The sequence below is a fragment of the Pinus tabuliformis genome, chromosome 7 (genome assembly GCF_031772625.1).
Source record: "Pinus tabuliformis cultivar Carrire ecotype Pingquan chromosome 7, CPIR1, whole genome shotgun sequence".
NCBI classification, from domain to species: Eukaryota; Viridiplantae; Streptophyta; class Pinopsida; order Pinales; family Pinaceae; genus Pinus; species Pinus tabuliformis.
Genome location: NC_142293.1, coordinates 592712129 through 592732857, shown reverse-complemented (window position 1 = coordinate 592732857; position 20729 = coordinate 592712129). Strand labels below are relative to the sequence as shown.

Below are 20729 nucleotides of genomic sequence, written 5' to 3'. Positions count from 1 at the left end.
TAGGGTTACATAATTATATTACTTTGATATCAAACTAGCAAAGTCATTCATTAACTTAACCATTTTGATACCAAGTCACTTTCCAAAACTATATTTCTTTATATTTGTAATTAAAAGAAAGTATTTGACTAATACTTAAAAAGTACTTCCAAGTGGCAAATGCGAGAGAGGCTATCAAGACCATGGAGGAACATTATAATTTTCATTTGTTGAAGGCTTGGGCATAGCCTCCAATAATATGGTGAAAGGTACACACATTGTTGAAGGCTTGAAATTAGCCAATGATTATATTATTCAATCTTTAATTATGGTTGGAAATTTGAAGATCATCGTTGGAAAACTATTCTCCAATATAATAGCAAGTGATGACCTTTTCGATTTAGCGTTAGATCTGACATAAAGAATCATTTGAATTCAATAGTATACTTTGTTTCAAGTGTTACTGGAGAACAATCATATTGCAGATAGATTTGTTGACAATCCCACCCTACTATAATAGGGAGTCATTAGCATTAATGGTATTGAATATGATTTACCCATTCCATAATTTCATTAGCATGGGTGTCAAGCAATGTAGTATCCCTTCAAGGTATCACATGATTGGATACATGGCAACCAAATTATATAATAGGGGGAGTTATGAGAAGAGACCAGAGTCTTTATGTCATAAGTCCACATGAACTTGCACATTTATGCCCTCCCATAAAATTCCTTCTCCTATCGTAGTGGGACTATGGATTATTGGATTATGTTGCCTATGGGGATTCTAGTTTGTAGGTGGGCGAGGAACCATGGCAAGGTATGTTCTCTTTGTGGTGGTGGCTTGTTTGTTTGATTTAGCGTCTTCAAGAACTCCCCTATCTTCTTCTAGCTTAGGGGAGTCTTTTTGGCTAGCTTTTAATCCTTTAAGGGGTCCTCTATTAGTGTTTCAATGTTGTATTTGGGGTTTGTTTCTTAGTTTTAATTTAGTCTAAATTTTGTCTATTGTTGATTCTTGGGATAGTAACTTTGATTTGGAAAATGAGATATACAACATTTTATGTGTGTTTAAGGGACATGAGGTATTGTGTTCTAAGAACATTCCAAATTTTATTGATTCCTCTAGTCTTTATTTGGGCAAAGAATTGTTCTATTCGCACTCTGTGAATTTGTTTAGGCCTTGTTGGTCCGAAGTATTAGAGCATGGTTAAGCGTCTTTAAGAATTGGTGAACCTCAACCCTTGTCATCTTCTAGATCAAGGGAGTTTATATTGCCTGAATTTGATTCCTTCAAGGGACTCCATGTTAATGTTTCATTGTTATTTTTTGGAAGTTACTCTATTCCTTGGACTCATTTTAGTGCAAATTTGGATAGAGTCCTGCCTTGGAAAACCCTCATTGACTTTGCAATTGAATATTATAGTGCCTTCTATGCATCTTGGGGTTTGAAGGTCTTGTGTTCTAAGTTCATTTAAAGTTTCACTGGTGTTCCTAATTTCTATTTGGGTAGAGCATTATTCACCTTACACTCTGTGAACTTGTCCAACACTTGATGGTTAGAAGTATTGGAGCCCTCATTAATTTATTTGGTGGCATGAAGGATTTTGCATAATATTTGTGTAGCTCAGTGATTCGAGCTCTTTCAAGTGGTTAATAGTCTTTATTGTCACCGACATATCATGGACTACAAGGTATTGAAGGAGATTAGAAGGGTGTGACCAAATCATGAAGAGTCTATCCAAGCAAATAGAACATCAATCTTTTCAACCACAACCAAACTCCATGAAAATGAACAACAAATAGTCTTTTGGAGTGCAACAATTATGAGAACTCTCTTTCAACAAAAGAGGCAAATAGTTGTCCTAGAGGTTGATTGTAACATGCTTTAAAACATGGTTATCAACATGATAAAGGGAGGCCAATCTAGAGCCTCGAATAAAGTGCAACCTATAAACTCCAACATTGAGGACCACAAGTAGATGAGACCACAAATAGAACATCAATCTTTTCAAACACAATCAAACTCCATGAAAATGAATAACAAATAGTTTTTTTGAGTGCAACAAATATGAGCACCCTCATTCGACAAAAGAGGAAAATAGTTGTCCTAGAGGTTGATTGTAACATGTTTTAAATGAGAAAGGGAGGCCAATCTAGAGCCTCAAATAAAGTGCAACCTATAAACTCCAACATTGAGGACCACAAGTAGATGAGACTATGCACTAGTTAGCAGATAACATAGAACTTGCAAACCTAGAGTGAGATCAAGACAAAGCAACAATGGAAGAAGCATCCAGTCAACGTGTGTTTTGTCAATTGGTTATGTTTTATAAAGTTTTTAGTATATTGGGTTGTAACAACCCTGGTGAAAAGTTCATGTAATAAAAGTTAATAAAGGAAAAATAAGACCATGGTAAGAGACACGTATTCCAAGTTGAATGTTGGGCAAAGATATCCTAGTGGGCATCATTGGATGTGTGTTTTTGGCTAAGAAAATTGGCAAAGGCATTAAAAGGCAAAAAGGCATTTTTGGCACATTTATTTATGAAAATAAAGGAAATTAGGAGAAAAGGAAGGTAAAAGGTCACACGTTACATGTGAGGAGGAAATTAAAGAAAAATAATGGGAAAATGAAGAAATTAGAGGCCTCGTTAATAAAAAGGCTTATGAGGATCAGCTGGCAAGTTTCTTAGATAGTGTTAGGCTTAGTCAGTTCAAGTTTGGAGCTCTCTCATTATTCTCTCTCCCTCTCACTCTTGGTAACTTAGAGTTTTCTTAGAGCACTCTAGATTTGGATCAAGGAAAGAAAAACAAGCAAAGGGAAAGGAAGGAAAGCAAGGATCAAGGAAAAGAAATCAGGACCAAGCAGCTTCAGCACGAATACTTGGAGGTAACCTTTTGCATGTGTGATTTCCTAACTAGTTTGGACATGAATTACTTTGCATGTTGGAGTATGGTTCTCTTATTGTCGGTGGCAAGGTTTTGTTGGGTTATGATAGTGGCTTTCAACCTAGCCTTGCCTTTTTCCGGTTGCCATGGTATGTTGGGATGTTTATCTCGATTTTGAGCTTTGGTTTGCCGGATGGATTTCAGAATCTCAGGCGAAGGTGGTTGCAAGTTTCATTCCCAAAGGCCTAGGAATCCCTTGACCGGTTTTGGCGGGATACACGGTAAAACCTGAGGGAGAAGTCTCGATTTAGGGCCTAGTGATCCGAGTTTGGATTGAGGTAAAGCCTGAGACTCTGGTATCGGTTTAGGGCCTAGTGATCCAGGATTGGATTGCAGTAACACCTAAGAGACAAGGAGACGAAAAATTCCTCAAGGATAGTGATGGATTCCAAATGGAATTCCAAGTTTGGTTTGGTTGTGATCGGAGCACCGGTTTTGGTGTGATCATGGTTTGGTGAGGGTGGAGGTGGTTTAACCTGTAGATTCCCTTGGTTGTTCATGGATTGGTTGTTCTATGAGATCCCACATTCATGCTTGGAATATGGCAGAGAGATTTGGTTCAACCATGTCTGCGATTGGGTGGTACGTGGAAGTACCAAACCTGGTCGGATTTGCCTATGATTAATAAAAGTTAAGTTCTCTTACTTTTGCATTGATTTACATGTGGATTTAATGGTTGTCACATATCTGATATTTATATGGTTTATGATGGTTATAAGCATGGTTAAATCACTGGTTCATGTCATGGTTATTTCATGTATTTACTTGTAATTGTTAAATGGATGGATGCAAGACCTAATTGATGATATAATAGTTCAATGGAGAAGGAGGCAATCCTTCTGGTTGTGTTTCATAAGTTATTTCAGTCATTTATTGTATGTCTTGCATCCTAGACCTGTAGGTTCCATTGATGCCAAGTGTTTGATAGAATGTCAAACCCAGTTGGGGATGCTTATGCCTAGTCCTGAGGTTGATTTTTGATTTATCGGCATCGTTATCATGTCTTTGATGGATTCTGAAGGTTGTAGCAAGTTCTGGGTAGAGGCTGGGATTCTGGGATAGAAAAGTGGCTCAAATCTCGAGGTCGCTGGCACAGGTTTACTAAGAAAAGTCCATAGTTAAAAAATGATATAAAATATAATTCTACTCGAGAGAAAATCTTTGGTCAATAATTTAAAAAGTATTCTTCCTATTAAGATAAAAGGAATGAAGAAATAAAGTTAACAATATTCTCAAAAATATACTTACAATGTAGCTTCCAAATAATAAATAGAGTTGAATGGGACAACAGGAGTTGGCGAGGTCATCATGGACCTTGAAGGGAATCAAGAAATGGGTTTTGCTTGAGAAATTGGCACTTCAACCAATAATGAGGTGAATCATTATTGCTCTATCAAGGTCTTTCTTTGTATTCCATGAAAGAGGTTCATAAAGTTTAAGTGGTGGAGGGTTCAATGATCTTTATCCAATCCCTTCACCTAAATTGTCCTCCTAAAAATTCAAATATCTACCAAATTGTGTACTGATATTCTATTTATCAAAGGATATGAAGAGATTGACTTTTTTCATGTTTCCATGGATTAAAACACATTAGGTGATGTTATTGAATATAGGGGGATTAGGCATCTCAAAGGCATACATGAGATAAATGGGGAGTTTTCATTGTCTTCACTCCCCAACAAGCTCTTCATCATCACATCCATCCCTACACACAAATAACATGTGATGGGAATTTAATTCAATGGCATTTGTCCTTGAACCTTTGTCACCCCCTTTAGTGCCATTGTTATTAGTTTAATGATGTTGGTCCCATGGTATGAATGTGGGTTTAATCAATGTGTGTTTTGGGAATCAAAAAATTTGATTATGTTTATTTCTATATAAAGTCTATATTGGATCTATAAACACCAGAAAAGAAAATGTTCACAAATAAATTTAGAAGATCTAGATATAAGTTGTCTCATATTAGTAACAAAGGCTCTACATCCCAAGATATGTGAAACTTTGTTTCTTTTGGCATCTAAAAATCTTTGTTTTCATTTGCACACTTTGGTGACTATGTTTTCAAAGATCTTTAGTGTTTCCCTTCTTCTTAGTTTTAATTGACACCTTGAACATTTCTAACTCTATGCTTAGCATTATGGATTGGTGACCTCAATGGCATATTGGGATGTTGTATATTTTTTGAGCTTGAGGATTTTAAACTCATGAAGTTATGCAAACTTATGTACATCTCAAACATGAAATCCATTTATGTCCATCTCAAACATGAAATCCAGTAGAGTTTACTTTTGTTAATTTAGATGTTATTTAGATATTTTGTTAAAAGAAAAGTATGTAGCTTTACTTTTACGATATTATATTAAAAATAAAATCATTTTTTTAAATGAAAAATATGTTTATATTAAATACAGATAAAATATTATAGATTTGATATACAATTTTGAACTATAAACTTAATATAATATTTATAAAGATTAAATTTGGGTTTTTGTAGGGGTTAAATTTGGGTGAGGAAGATCATCATTCTTATATGTAGGATTGACAAACCTAGTATAGATTTCATTTTAAGCACGAAGATCAAATTTCTTTAGGTGTAAATTTATTTTAGAATGTAGAAAACAATGTGTAATTTTTTATTGTTTAAATTGTATTTTTGAATGTTGTTACATAACATGTGTATTGAGTCATTTTATCAACGTACATTAAACTAGTTTTTTTTGTTATTAATATATTTTTATATTAAAATATTTTATTCATAACTCATATTGGATATTTTATTCTATACAACATTCAAATATTTTCTTTTAACATTTTTTTCTATATATAGATATATATGAAGTTGATATCAGGTGTTACATGCTTACACAACACCTTTACATTGGGTTGTAAAACAAGCTTAGATTCATCTAACTCTGTATCTATCATGGACTTAGAAGAAGCAAATACCTCTAAATGCAAATAATTATTTAATTGTTTATTTACATTATATATAACTTTGTTGTATTAATAGATTTTTAATGGTTTATTTATATAGCTATTTAAATTTTTGTTTAACCCAACCTATGTTGTTTTGTATAATAATTTAGATTTTTATCTTACACATTTCCTCCGTACTAAACTATAAAATGGTTCAATGAGCAGCCCTGCACAAAAATACACAAGAATACAATCATTTATGAAAAAAATTGTGTTCGAACAACCCGATGCAATATTGTCCTGGAGTGCTCCCCTAAGTCACTACAAACATGATCTTAATCAATGTGTTCGCGCAGAGCAGCTTTTGAACTAATTTGATTTAGTTGATCTCGAAATAGATCAACTAAAACAATACAAAGCATTTTTAGTGGAGCGTGCGGTTTCGCACACTCCAGAAAATTCCCAAGAATCTTCCAGGCTTCCTAATCCTCATCCCAACTCAGTTTCGAATCTTCCTCCCAATTCAGTTTTTTTGTCTTCGAATATTTCTGCAGCAAGTGATTTTATTTGTCATTTTTGCTGTTGAAGAATCACATAGTAATTAAACTAAGGATTCAGGAAATCAGCGCCTAAAAGTTAAAATCCGCTTTAATATAAAGACACAAAACCCAAAAATTTTGGAGCTCATTCCTGAAGCTTCAAAGCTAATTGTTAATTTCGATGCTCTAGAGAAATTTGCAACAGTCTAAGCACGAGAAGCAACTTCTAATCCGGAATAGTTTGTTTTCCTCTATTTTATTTTAAGTCCTCAAGCAGAAGCGACTATGTCTCACTCGCTTCGAATTTCAGGCTTCAAAGACAGATGGGAAAATTCCTTAAGCTTCAAAAGCACTTAAATTGTCAGTTTCGATGCTCTAGCCACATTTGCGACAGTGTAAGCACCAGCAGAAACTTCAAATCGTGAATAGGTTTTTTTCCTCTTTTTTGTTTGAAGTCCTCAAGCAGAAGCGACTATGTCTCACTCGCTTCGAATTTCGGGCTTCAAAGACGAATGGTAAAATCCCTAAAGCTTCAAAGCACTTAAATTGTTAATTTCGATGCTCTGGCCAAATTTGCAACAGTGTAAGCACCAGCAGCAACTTCAAATCATGAATAATTTTTTTTCCTCTTTTTTGTTTGAAGTCCTCAAGCAGAAGCGACTATGTCTCACTCGCTTCGAATTTCAGGCTTCAAAGACGGATGGGAAAATCGATAAACGGGACAAAAACCAGGGCAAAAGATTAATACACCAAAATCTCCCCGAAATTTCACTTGAAGTATTCGGGAAACAAGTCAATTTATCTCTGCGGCTTCGAACTTTCCGCTTCAAGGCAAACAGAAAATCCAAATCCGGGACAAGGGCGGCACAAGTCCAAAAATTTCCCGAAATTTTGTTTTAGGTATTCAGAGCAAAATCCAATTTGCCTCGCACACATGAACATTAATTTTTAAACGCGAAAGGGAATAGAAATCCGAAACTTGTAAATATACTAAAATCTACCCAAACCTTATTCATTTTCCGAATTTGTCTCGCTAGCTCAGAGCTTTAAACTTTAAAGGCAAACGAAAAACAGAAATCCGGGACAAGATCAACAGAGAACTTGCATACATATGCACTAAAATCTCTCCCAAAAATAAGTCTTTAATCTCAAAAGTACAAAAGTCTGAGACATTATAATTTCATCTAATTTAACATAAAAACAGGATATCAAGGTTAAAGCTAAAAACCTCATGAAACGGGGCGAAGGAAGCGTAAAATTTAGTTGCAGGTGGAATTGCGCTGTTTCTGAATAAATTTGTTTTCTGCGGGCATATCAAGGCTGAAGAATTCGCCATCCTTTCACAGCAACTCGCTGGTAGGGTTCACAGATATCGCTACAACAGTGGGAAGAGACTGAGCATACATTAAAAAATGTCTTAGAAAAATCGTTTAGAAAATTACGAGTGGGTGTGCAAGGCAGCATTAGAGATCTGTCGAAATTTCGAATCAATCAACCGCAATTAGGCTTCATTACTCAAATATTTTATTGCATTGCATTCAGGGTTGGGATGGAGCTATTCTAGGTTCTACACCGACTGCTTTCGACCACGCGAGCGAACTGGGAGAAGACGCGTCGTTACGCGAAATGAGTTTCGTCTCTTTGTCTCGACTTGGATCCTGCCAATCGTAAGACGCTTCTCGAGAATGAAATTGTCGTATTCAATCTATTTTCTCCCCCATGGACCTCCGACTTCCAGTGCACCTTCTTAAACGTGAAGGCCCTTACTGTGCCTCCTGATTCGGATCAGATATTGCAATCTCGGGATTTGAACCTGTACTTTCGTCCTGGGTTTTCGCTGCTCGGCTGGCAAGTTCATTAAATCGTTGTAAGGTTCTGATTGGATAACGCTCATTCAGAAATCGATCTTTTTTAGCCAACGAACCTAAAATATTGAAATAGAGTGATTTTAGACCTCTACTTTCTTGTTTCCCCGGATACTGATCAACCAAAAGTTCCCTATTCCGACGCTCTCAATCGGCATTCTCTATCTTTGTTTGAGCTTAAAATCTCAAGCCCTTCACCGCTCACACGGATTGGTGAGAGGTTGCGCTGAGAAAGTTTCCCAGCGCCCGACATCCAATCCAATCATATTGATATGTGTACATTATTATATACATATATTATCATAATTATCATAAAAGTTGATGTGTGCATCCATTATTATAAACATATATTATAAAGGTTGGATAAATAATATGCATTTTTTTTTATGGGAGAGTGGAAATTTTCACATATATTTATATTGTCACACAAAAATATTAGAAAGATTGATGAAGACAAAATAATAATAATAATAAAATATAACTATTAAAATAAAATAAAATTTAATAAAATAAATAATATAAAGGATTAGAAAACCAAAAAGTTATTAAAAAGAACATTGATTATTAAAATATTATATTATTATTAAAATATTAATTGAATTAAAATAGTAAAATAATAATAATAATAATATATTGTTAAAAAGAAGGGAGTTAATAAGATTTTTTTAATATCTCTCTTTTTATTGTCTAGATCTTTCTTCTTTATATAAAAGGAACCATCGATTTTCTTACCAAGATTGTGGCTAAAAAGAATATTAAGGCCGTATTCAAACCCCATAAAACTCTTAGACAATTATTCTGGTTAGCCAAAGATAAGTCTCGTCCTATGCAAGGATCCTATGTCGACTAAATTCATTGTTCATAAGGAAAGTCTTACATTGGCCAAACAGGATCGACAATCACAACTCGCCTTAATGAGCACATTGCAAATAACAACCATCGTATTCAAACCCCATAAAACTCTTAGACAATTATTGTGGCTAGCCAAAGATAAGTCTCATCACATGCAAGGATCATATGTGGACTAAATTCCTTGTTCATAAGGAAAGTCTTACATTGGCCAAACAGGATCAACGATCACAACTCGCCTTAACGAGCACATTGCAAATAACAACCATCATTGGCCTTAATGAGCACATTGCAAATAACAACCATCACTGGCCTTAATGAGCACATTGCAAATAACAACCATCACCGGGTAACCAAATTCACCATAGTTGAACACTTCTTCAACACCAAGCACTTTATTTGTTTTGACCAATTACAAATCTTTGCTTAAATCCCTTTTCATAATACTAGAATTATCAAGAAATCTTTAGAGATCAAAAAACACCTCAATAACTTCAAGAGGGAAGATGGATATAAACTTAGTCACTCATGGAAACCAATTAACCATCAATGTACTCTATAATTTTTCTCTCACCTTAGCCCCTCACCCCCTCTATCGCCTCCTTTTGTTTTTTCTTTATTTTTTTTCCCTTTTTATATTTACCCCTTTAATACACTCTCTAATCATATTTAGATATATTATTAATTCATTTAATATAGATTATAAATTATAAATCATGTTAGATTAATTCATTTAATATAATATATTACAATATAAAATTAATCATACCATATAAATCAAGTATATTAATTCTTTTAATATAAACATAATATATCGAGGTATGATAAATTATATATCATCATTATTTTAATAATAATACAATATTTTTAAAATAATTATTTTGGCTATTCAATATTTCATTTATAATTTAATATTTTTTTGGTTTTTCTTTTTACCATTTATATTATTTTATTTTATTTTAATAGTTATATTTTTGAACATTAATGTTTTGTCTTAACCAATCTTTCTATTTAAGGTTTCATCAATATTCATTCTTATCATCTGTTTGTTTTTATTCTTATCATTTGTTTGCTTTCTTGCCTTCATGATATATGGAGTGTCCACCCAAAACATGGGACAAAGTAAACATCTACACAATTTTTTGGAAAGTACTTTGACAATCTTTTCCATTGCTAAAAAATATCGTAAGACATATATATGTTTTTTTGGTTTTCAATATGTTTTTATATAGATGTAAATTAAATTTTGACATCTAAATCTAGGTTATTGAGTCGAGAGGCTCATTCTACAGCCTAGTATGATGTGTAGGCTCATTCTACAGCCAATATGATGTATGTGTAACGTTGTAAGTCCATCATGAAAGTTTAAATTTTGCTCATCTTAGTAAAAAAAAAAAGACTATACAAAACATTTAAATAATGTCGACTCATAAAAAAAATTGCATGTGAAGAAATTGGATCTCTCTCGGCTCATGGTAGATCTATATTTAAGATGGATCTTAACTAATTGAGCATAGAGGCTCATTCTATAGCCCAGTATGATGTGTAACCCTTAGATCCGTATTTAAAATGGATCTATGCTGGTTACCCTATTCGTTCGTCATCAAAAATGAAATTTTACTCATGTTAGATCCGTATTTAAAATGGATTTATGTTGGTTATATAGATGTCAATTAATTTTGGTGGGGAAGATAATAACAATTTAACCAATAAGCTAAAATAATATAGATTTAATAATTCTTGTACTTATTAATTTGTTAAGAGATGTATATTGTAACACTCAGATTATGTAAATTTTATAATTTAAATTTATGATTCCAGTGATTCCCTAGAGATATATATAGTGATTCCCTATATATATATATATATATATATATCGAAAAGCATGATACAATCATACATGTAACTATAATATTATACAATGAAAATAAAATTTTAAACCATATTGAAGTTCCAAGTGTAAATATTGAAATAAAAGTCAAGTCTAATACATCAAGATTCAAAACAAACTAAGGTATACCCCATAAGTCTAAAACATAAAAGGAAATAACACTAGAACATATCAAATGACAAATGAGCATAATTGCTCAAGGTAATGCCCAAATATGAAATAACAAAAAAAACCCCTCCACCCCTCATCGATTCATAGTATATTTATAATGTTTTATTAAAAAAAATCAAGGATTCGACTTTTTTTATGATTTGACCTCAATTTTTTGTTAGAAACGCAAGACATTTCCTTTTTGGGAGTAAACGTCCCATTTTTGAGTTTCCTCGCATTTCTATTATTTCGAGACATGGGGAAACATCCCTATATATATATATATATATAACAAAAAACAAAAAACAAAAAAACAAAAAATTACATTAAGGATTACAAGAAGTCATTCTGGTCTCTTATAAGGGAGACCAGACCATAATAAAAAATGTACTCTCCTAAGAGAGCACAAAGACAACTGAAAACTAACAGAGACAACATACAACAAACTAATACATAGATAGTTTCATATCCAACCTCAAACAAAAAAAGACGCAGAGCTATAATCAGAAGCCAAAATCATATCAAAGTGAAACAAAGGGGTCAAAGTTTGAGCCTGCCACCAGGATAGGAGTTGTTGGATCAAATTGAAGTTTTTCAACTGTTGGGTGGGATGCCAAGATGGTGCTCTATCCTTTCCAACATGCTTTCATAGTCCATCAGATGCCCATGCATGCGACCTAAGTATTGGAGCAAGTCCATTCAAGAATCGTGGCAGTTTAGGAGTGTATGCCCCGAACGTAATTTCATTTTCGAATACAAATCTATCATCTACATGTATTGATTAAACCTATCCCTTGTATGTCCCTATGAAAGATCCAATCTTCCCACTCAACCAAGACTTCAGAATTTGAGAGGGAAGTATGTTGAGAAGAGGCCTCCCCTTGAGACCAAGACAATTCCACCTGAACATGGGCTAGAGTGTGCTCTTGATTGTAACCACCCCTCCCACTTTTAACCAAATTCACAAGATTTCTAGGGTAAACATGAGACGAGTGTCACTATGACATCACCTGACCTCCAATTTCTAGTTATGGAAGTGGAGCTGACACATTGACAACTTACAAACATCCCTTAGGAACACTAGATCACCTACAAGTCAGTCCACAACCTCTAATGACCATATCCTGAGTTGGAACTATTTTTCACAAGCTTAACCCTCAATTGCACGCACAACACAACATGCATGTGGGTTATGAGCCTCCAACTACACTCATAAGCCTGCTTCCATGCGATTATGAACTAAAAACTCCAGTTCTGAGCATGTGTTCTCAAGATCTGTTCCACCTTTTCAAGCTAGCCTCCACACCACTGCCCAAAACTTCCTATAACTTTCCAAAAGCATAGAAAAGATGATAAAAATGCTAACCATTTAAACTCAAGTAAGAACTTAACCTAGACATGCCTAATCCACATCATACATTTCATCAAACATGCGGTAAACATATAAGCTGCAAGTAATGAATGCATATATGATCATAAACTAATAGTCTTCATCTGAGAATCATCAAGAAGGCTCTAGGCCCTCTCTAGCTAGTTGCAATAACACTTGTTAGTTCATGCATTCATCAACCATTCAAATACTTATCAAAACATGTCAAGAGACATAGATAGAATACATCATATAACTAACATATAACCAACATAGAAACCATTGAAAATCAACCATAATGTCAACATGATATCCAGTACAAGTGCTTATAAACCACAATAGGAAAACAACTCATATTAACATATGAAAGTGCCAACCAAGTTAGCGACTTAAACGTATCACCGACCATAGACTGGGCTAAACCAAATCTCTGTTTCAACCAATCACCCCCATGCCATATTTCAAGCATGAATGTGGGATCTCATGGGTTAATCCAAAACAAAACCAAACTAGGGCTTCTAGAGGGTAATCCACCTCAGCCTTCAACCACAATGATTCCACCTCTACGGTCTGGAAATGACTAACATCCACCAGATCGGTCTCCACCCAAGATGTCCAAGGCTCTTGGAATTATTAATTCAACCCATAGCCTTCCAGGGCTCCAAAGCGTTTGTTCCAATAGCGGCCATGGAAAAATTTAGGGGCTGATATTCGCAGATGGATTAATTTTCCATGATTTTTCCATGAAAAAGATTCGTCAATTTCCATTTTTTATAAAAATGATTCGCCCAAATTTTACAATATAAAATTATTTTACCTTGAAAATCACCAACATTATATAGAGACTATATATAAAATCATTATAAATTTGAATAATTTTACAATTATATCAATAAACATTTTATAGTTTTCATATTAGGCACTAGTGAGATTCGCCAATGTTTTTAAACTACAAGATAATTTTCCATCCTTAAAATTTTCCCTGACAGCGGCTCTAGGAACTAGTCACTCAACCCAAGTTGTTATAGGGTTTCCAAAGCATTTGTTCCAATCCACAACCATAGGGAACTTGAGCAACAATTAGAACAACAAGTGGAAAAACCCACAACACCATGGTTATCTAGGAATTGGCAAGGCAAGGCTGAAACCACTGTCAATCTAGGAAAATCTCCATGCCAATGATAACACATAACAAAGGAACCACATGCATATACCATGCATCCAAAACCAACATGCTAAATCTCACATGCACACTGTTACCTACAATCCACAACTAGTTTTTGTCCTTACTTGCAGTTGTCCAAGCTTTCTCTTGCGCACCCTTGCTTTCCTTGCTTGCTTGTCCAAGTGCTTGTTCCTTCTCCTTTGCTAATCTTGATCAAAGAATGAGCAAAGGTTGTCAATTGATTCTCAAGTGCCTTTTTATCATTAATGTCTCATTTTTCTTCATTATCCTTCATTTTTCCTCTAATTTCCCTTGCATGCAAATTTGTGTCTCTTCACCTTCCTTTTCTCCTATTTTTCTTTATTTTCATAAATAGAATACCAATTATTGACTCTTGCCTTTGCAAATTGATCCAGGGGATAAAAAAATATGATAAAAAGTGAAATTACTCAAATTCACCTTAAAATAGCGCCAAATCGTAGATCTCGTCGTTCTGATTCCAACAACGCTTGAATCGCCTCAATCCGACATCGTATGAGGAAGTTATCACGTTATGAATTTTTTAGCAAATAGTAAAAAAGTCAACTTGCAGGGTTGACTGGGTAGTGTACAAATTCCACGTGGCAGTATATACATTGAGGTGGTGTCGAAATCAGAGCAGTGATTATGCAGTATGGGGCCAACCAAGACAGGACACGTGGCTTGGTCTATAGAGGTAGTTGGCGTGATTTGATTGGTTGGTGGTGTTTTTTTTTGGGCCACTCACAGAGTGGCACGTGACCCAACCATAAGGTGCCACGTTGCACTTTGGATGAGGAAAAAATTTGGTTAAGGACCGGTTGATCCTCTATGGGGCTCGACCCCATGACCTCACAATACACAATGGAACACCTTACCACTAAGCCACATGTTGGTTCTTGTTCACACATGGCGGGCAAGTTATTAATAAAGTGTTGTCTTGGTGTCGTTGGGGGGAGGGCCGCTCAGCCCAACCCCAAGTTGTATGTTGTTATGTGACCGGGCGGAAAGGAGGGAAGGGGTGGGGTGCAAGGCCTTAGCCCCAGGTTCTGTTGACACCACATAATCGACGACATAAACTTGGGAGGGGTGGGCACGTGGCACCCTACATGCACCCATCCCGTGGTCCTATTCAATATCATGCAACTCGTAGCGGGCTCGGCGGGGCACGTGGCCCATGGCCTGTGCCCCATGGTCATATTATATGCCATGTAACCAACCAGGGGATGGAGAATAGGGGCTCGCAGACCAACTAACCATTCGACAAATTGCACCAAAATGACTAGGTTTCATGGTCGAACGTGCCACCTGGATTTGCGGAGTTTTCGCCTTGCAATGCCACTAGAGCCAAATTTCGATGCCAGTTTTCACAGAGGGATGAATTTCCAGAACAACTAGTAGATAAATGAAGAAGGAGGTCTAAATTGGCCATTTTTAGCCCTGTTTAGCCCAAGAAGAGCCTACACAGGGGTTTTGGGGTGTTCTAGACATAATGGCAGTATTATTTTTACAAATTGAGCATTGTATGTTGATGTAATTTCAAATTTGAGCATATAATATAAAGGGAAACTATTGGAAGTTAGACCTAGATATGTAGTCTAAGAGGGGTGAACTCCATCATCATATTGTAGCAGCTTGCACTGTTCCTCCAAAAATTTGTGCAATTTTGCCTCCCAGCTGAGCCAGACCTTGCAGTCAGTTACTGTCAACTCAGATCGCCTGTCTCCATCTCTTAGTGACTCTTACGTAGTTTTCATCAGCAATTTCCCGAAGCCATCATCCCGCATCACAACCTTGCTGCCTCTCCCAGACACTTGCATTTCAAATGATCATGTGTCAGGGTAGACTAGGAGGTTTCGGATTTGATGTCATCTCGTCATGAGTGACTGCAGGTACCGGTACACCAACAAACATGTCAAGGCGACGAACGAGATGAATGAAGGGAGCACATGCAGATGAACAAGTTCACCAATGGACGAACGAGCGAAGCATGCAAAGCGGACGAACGGGACGAACATGCACCTTCGCAAACAAGTGAGCATGTCAAGCCTTCCAGCATGAAAGCAAGGAACAACATGCTAAAGCTTCATCAAGTGAACCAAGGACCATCGAAGACTCCACGCACTCTCTACTACCATTGAAGAGTCATGTTACCCACATCTCTACTATGGGCTTGTTGTCAATTAATGTGATGTAACGTGGAAGTCCAAGAGACCCACTCGTTGAACATAAATTCATGTAAGTCGGAAAGTCATGGAATTTGAACGATCATGAGGGTAGTCGAATAGCCACAAGGGTCAGTTTCACCCTTGACTATAAATACCCCCTCATTTGTACATGAAAGACTTTTTCACCTCAGCTCCTCCCACATAGCCAATAGAGTCTGTAATCTTTTATTTGAGGAGTAAGCAGTGGCTCCAATGCCCCGCTGACGGGGTTAGTGATGTATGGTGTAACACTATGTCATGGAACTTTCGCTTAATTCAAAAGCCTGTCAATAGGCCAACACGTTTTCACACATGTATTTTATTTGTTGTAAGACCGATATTTAACACTTGTAATGCATGTTGCTTTAACCATGTGTTCTACATCTGAACTGATTCATTCATTGTAATGCATAATCTATTAATGTAAATGTGTTGTATATGTTGTTAATGATGTCCCGTCCGTGTCGACAGCTTTGTCGGACATCAGACATACCTTTCACATGAACCTTGCTGTAACAACCGTGGCACTCATCTCGAACTGATCTATGAGTGTTGTACATGATATCTTACCTTGTATGTTGTGACTACCGCATCCGAGTGGACTGCTCCACCGAAAGCTGTGTATGTCCCTTGTGTTGTGTGTTCCTAGCTGAGTTGGGACTGATCCCTTTCAACGTGGAACTCACCTTCACCTTTTCCTCTCACAGTGAAAGAACCATTGACACAAGTACACTTACACTAACTAGGCACGCGAACCTCGCTTCTGGAAGACAAAGCGAACCACTCTCCTGTGCTGACAAGCAAGAGTTGAGGCAAATCCTTAAGATAATGGCAATTAGGACATCATACCGGATGGGACTCCCACACCAAACGGTGTGAGGTCTAGTTGGGACTTCATACCGGGGTGATCCCCTAAGTGTTGGTGGGTCCAACACCGTCAACGCAACACAATGCTATTTTGTTTCACTTCTTTAACCTAATTAACCTCCACCAGAAGTTCACGAGATTTAGATACTACTGATCTAGAAGGGGGGAGCTCTTGATGAAAAAACTGCCCTATTTATTGACAACATAGTTTCCAACAAAGAAAGTTGGACATTACCAACCATGTTATTTTTAAGAAAGGTCAGATTCAAAACGGTCTTGAATATCTATTATGTTAGGTGATAAAAATATCTTTCTATGATAGAGGTATAACAATTTTGTGCTTAAGCTGAACAAAATTTATTTTCCATACTTAAATTGTATAATTACAATCAAAGAAGAGACACTTTTGAGTTTCCTCATCCTCACCAAACAATGAACATATCAATGGTCCCTATATCCCTCTTCTCTTTAGATTTCTTGTCATCAACAACTTCCCATGGACCATTGTCGAGCATATAATATTCATCTTTAGTGGTCATACTCCTCCCAATATGTGATTCTGGATCATTAAATATGAGGTTTGTGGAAATTCTTTTATTTTTAAGGAGTACCCTCACTTCATATTTAACTCACAACCACAAGGACCCAAACCCCTATAGTCTTGGATGGATTTTCCCACGGGGCCTACTCCATTGAGAATAAATAAAATGAAAGAAAATGTATCTCTTAAATGCCTAGGAGGAGATATATCTATGCACCCTTCCATTTGCTATTGATTCTTCCCAACAAGAGAGATCATACAACATATGTATATCATAAGTCCTAGACCATTATCTTATTTCCTCTAGATCTTGTCAATGAATGAGTGGGGATTTTCCCATTATTTCATCCTCCTATATCCTGATTGATTTCCCATTCACAGGAGCCCAAGTAAGTTGGGATTATATAATGGGCATTGCAACTTTAGATGATTTCCACTAGGAGACTTTGATTAATATCAATCTCCACAAAATTTACACTCCCAGTGTTGAATTTATTAGTATTATACTATTAATTTCCAAGTTGCCATTTTACTTTAAAGCTCTAATTGCATTCCAATTAATGATATGGAATTTATTGATGTTAGTCTTCCTTTCTTGCCACAAGAATTTTCATATCTCTTTCCTAATGTATTACATTATTCAAATTGAAACAAACAATCTCAAACCTTGATAAATTAGAAGATTGAGTAAGACCAATCTTATTAATACCACTCCGCCTTTGGGATTTAACCATTGGAATCCTCATAGTTACATTTTATTTTTGATTTTGTGAATAATGGTTTGCTAATTTGTCGACAATACATTACTTATAGAAATTGGCATTCTCTTTTTTTGATCCAATAAGAGTGGGACCTTCCATTAATCAAGATAAAAAATTACATAATGTACATTTTTCAAGACAGTGCCAAAAATAGCAACATTTGAAACAAACAAAACTACAAAACCAGTGCATACACCACCAGTGCACTACTCAATCTTCAATCTTCGCATTAGCAAACCTTCTTTCCTTCTTAACTCGAAAGATAAAAAGCAAAGTACTAATGCGCTTACGGGTCCGCTAGACTTCGGAAGTCTCGCGCAACAAAGAGCCCATCACTCCTTAATGAGGGGGTCCCACAAAAACCTGCGGCCCACAAAAACCAATGGCCCAAAAAGCAAAGAGTGACTTGTCAGCTCGAAGAACGAGCGATCCAGCCCTCGAAGATCTGACGGCCAAGATCTATTTCGAATGAACCAACAAGCCCACTCCTTAATTCCCATTCGAACCTAAAGAGAAAATAAAACCTCTTTCTAAGAAATTTCGGGTCCGTTTTCTATATTAAATATCGATTAGTTATATAACATGACTCTCGTGCGATCCAGTCCTCACTGATCCGATGGTTCTGAAATGATTTCGGGCCCGCAACATGCACACCCTATAAAATTCCAATCAGACCCGATGGGTGGTCTAAATCGTCGCTCTATAGTTTTTTGGGTCCGTTTTCTAGGCTATCTTCCGTGCAACTATCCACCCGAAATCCATTGGATGCTGGGGCTCGTTGCCATCAAAGGTCGGCTGCCTGTCAACCTGCTCACTTTTTACTCCTTTCTTCTTCCATATCATTGGTGCACTTTTACTGTCTCCATAGGTCAAATTACTACTTGTTTATCATGCTTTGAAGATACTCCTTATCTGCGGTCACCTGTCTGTGACAGTATTCGTGTAGTTTCCCTGAGGGAGTTGCCTCCCACACATAGCACCTATTATCTCTTGTACAAAGCACACCCTCATTCGCTAGACGATCTGCTAATCTGTTGGCATTTCTGCGAACATGAACAAATCTTAGTGTTCTTAGGGCTCTTAGGTGGAGTTGAATACATTGATAAACCTGCAATAACCGCCAGTGGTTTGATACTTTTTCTGGTGTTGTGCCATTGCCTATCTTTTTGACCGAATTAATTGTCAATTTAGAGTCTGCCTCTATGATGGTATTGTGTAAATTGTACTCAATCAATACTTCTAGGCATTACTCTAAGGCCATGAGCTCCGCCATATTATTTGTGGCATTCCCCAAATGACTATGAAAGATAACTTTTATGCTTCCCTGTTCATCTCTTATGACTCCTCCATAACCAGCAACCCTAGGGTTTCCCTTAGAGGCTCCATCTATATTAAATTTCAAAAAGCCATGGGGGGTGGTTGCCATAAGTCCTTCCCCGCTGTTGTATGTTTTACTATCTTGCTTATGCCTTGGGGGACATGCGACTGGAGACCCAAATGCAAAAGAATGTGAGCATCCTGGTTTCGAGGAGGGTTCTCAGGGGGTTGCTTTATAAGGGTGTTTACAGTTTCTTTGAGCTGTCTTAAAATCTGAGCTATGATGCTCTGGGTTGAGCCAGTTCTGTTCTTGAAAATCCTGCTATTTCTTTCTTTCCATACATCCCAGATCAAAAAACCTGGAATTAGAGTCCAGGCTTTGTTAACTGTTTCATTTTTTGAGAAGTCTTTCCTCCAATTCTCCAGAGTGCCAGTGATGCTGCTTTCGTCCCTATCAATTTTCCTGAAGATTGAAGCTACCCAATTCCATAAGGTAGAGGTGAATGTGCAGAGGTTAAGTAGGTGATCCATCGTTTCTTCTTGCAAGCCACATAGCTGGCATCTAGATGGACCAGCTAAGCCTTCTTTTCTTAGATTTTCCCAAGTTAGAACTTTTTTTTTTTTATGTACCAACCACATGAACAGTTTGATTTTTATCCAGTGCGGGTTCTTCCATAGGTCCTTCCATATCTTATCAGGGTTTGGAAAGTCAAGTCCAGTGGCAATTCTTTTGGCTTCTTTGAGGTTGAAGTTGCCTTCGCTGTTTCTTCCTCATCTTAGTTGGACAGATGAAGTTGAAGTCAAAATATTTCTCTGTTCCAAGATCACTGCAAGAGCTTCAGCGTGGGCTTTCAAAGGGGTTTCTTCACTGTATATTAGGTCCCTCCTAGTTCTCCATTTGCCATTGTCCCTTGTCTGATCCCAAAAGTCACTAACCCTAAGCAACCCTTTATTGTCAATGTCAATTTTGAGAATGTCTGGTCCTTCTCTGCATAGGTTAGGTTCTTGCTGCTAATTATCCTCCCAAAACCAGGCTAGGTTTCCATCTTCGATCTCCCAGAAACTATGCTTCTGAACAATAGCTCTATTCTCCCAATCATTGTTCCAAATATGGGAGCCCTTGATGAGCCCTGTCATTCTGATATGGTCCCTTTCTTGCCAGTTATTTGCATACTTCTGTTTCCAGAGCTTAGCCCATGGGATTCTCATTTCCTTTAGCCATCTCCACCAAAGTTTTACCCCCAAAACTTTGCTTAGGGTTTCCGGGTCACGAAGTCCCAAACCACCATGGGTTTTGGATTTGCAGAGATTTTCCCAAGCTACTAGAGCCCATTTATTTTTCT

General features: G+C 36.6%; 1 protein-coding gene across 1 annotated transcript in view; it reads right to left on the bottom strand.

The window, feature by feature from the left end:
* Positions 1-8284, bottom strand: part of SS3 (starch synthase 3) — a 549711-nt gene extending 541427 nt beyond the window's left edge. The window contains exon 1 of the mRNA XM_089458559.1: positions 7615-8284. Coding sequence (XP_089314685.1) covers positions 7615-7722 — 108 coding nt within the window. The 5' untranslated portion in view covers positions 7723-8284. The remainder of the gene's footprint in view (positions 1-7614) is intronic.
* Between the last annotated feature and the right edge of the window lie 12445 nt (positions 8285-20729).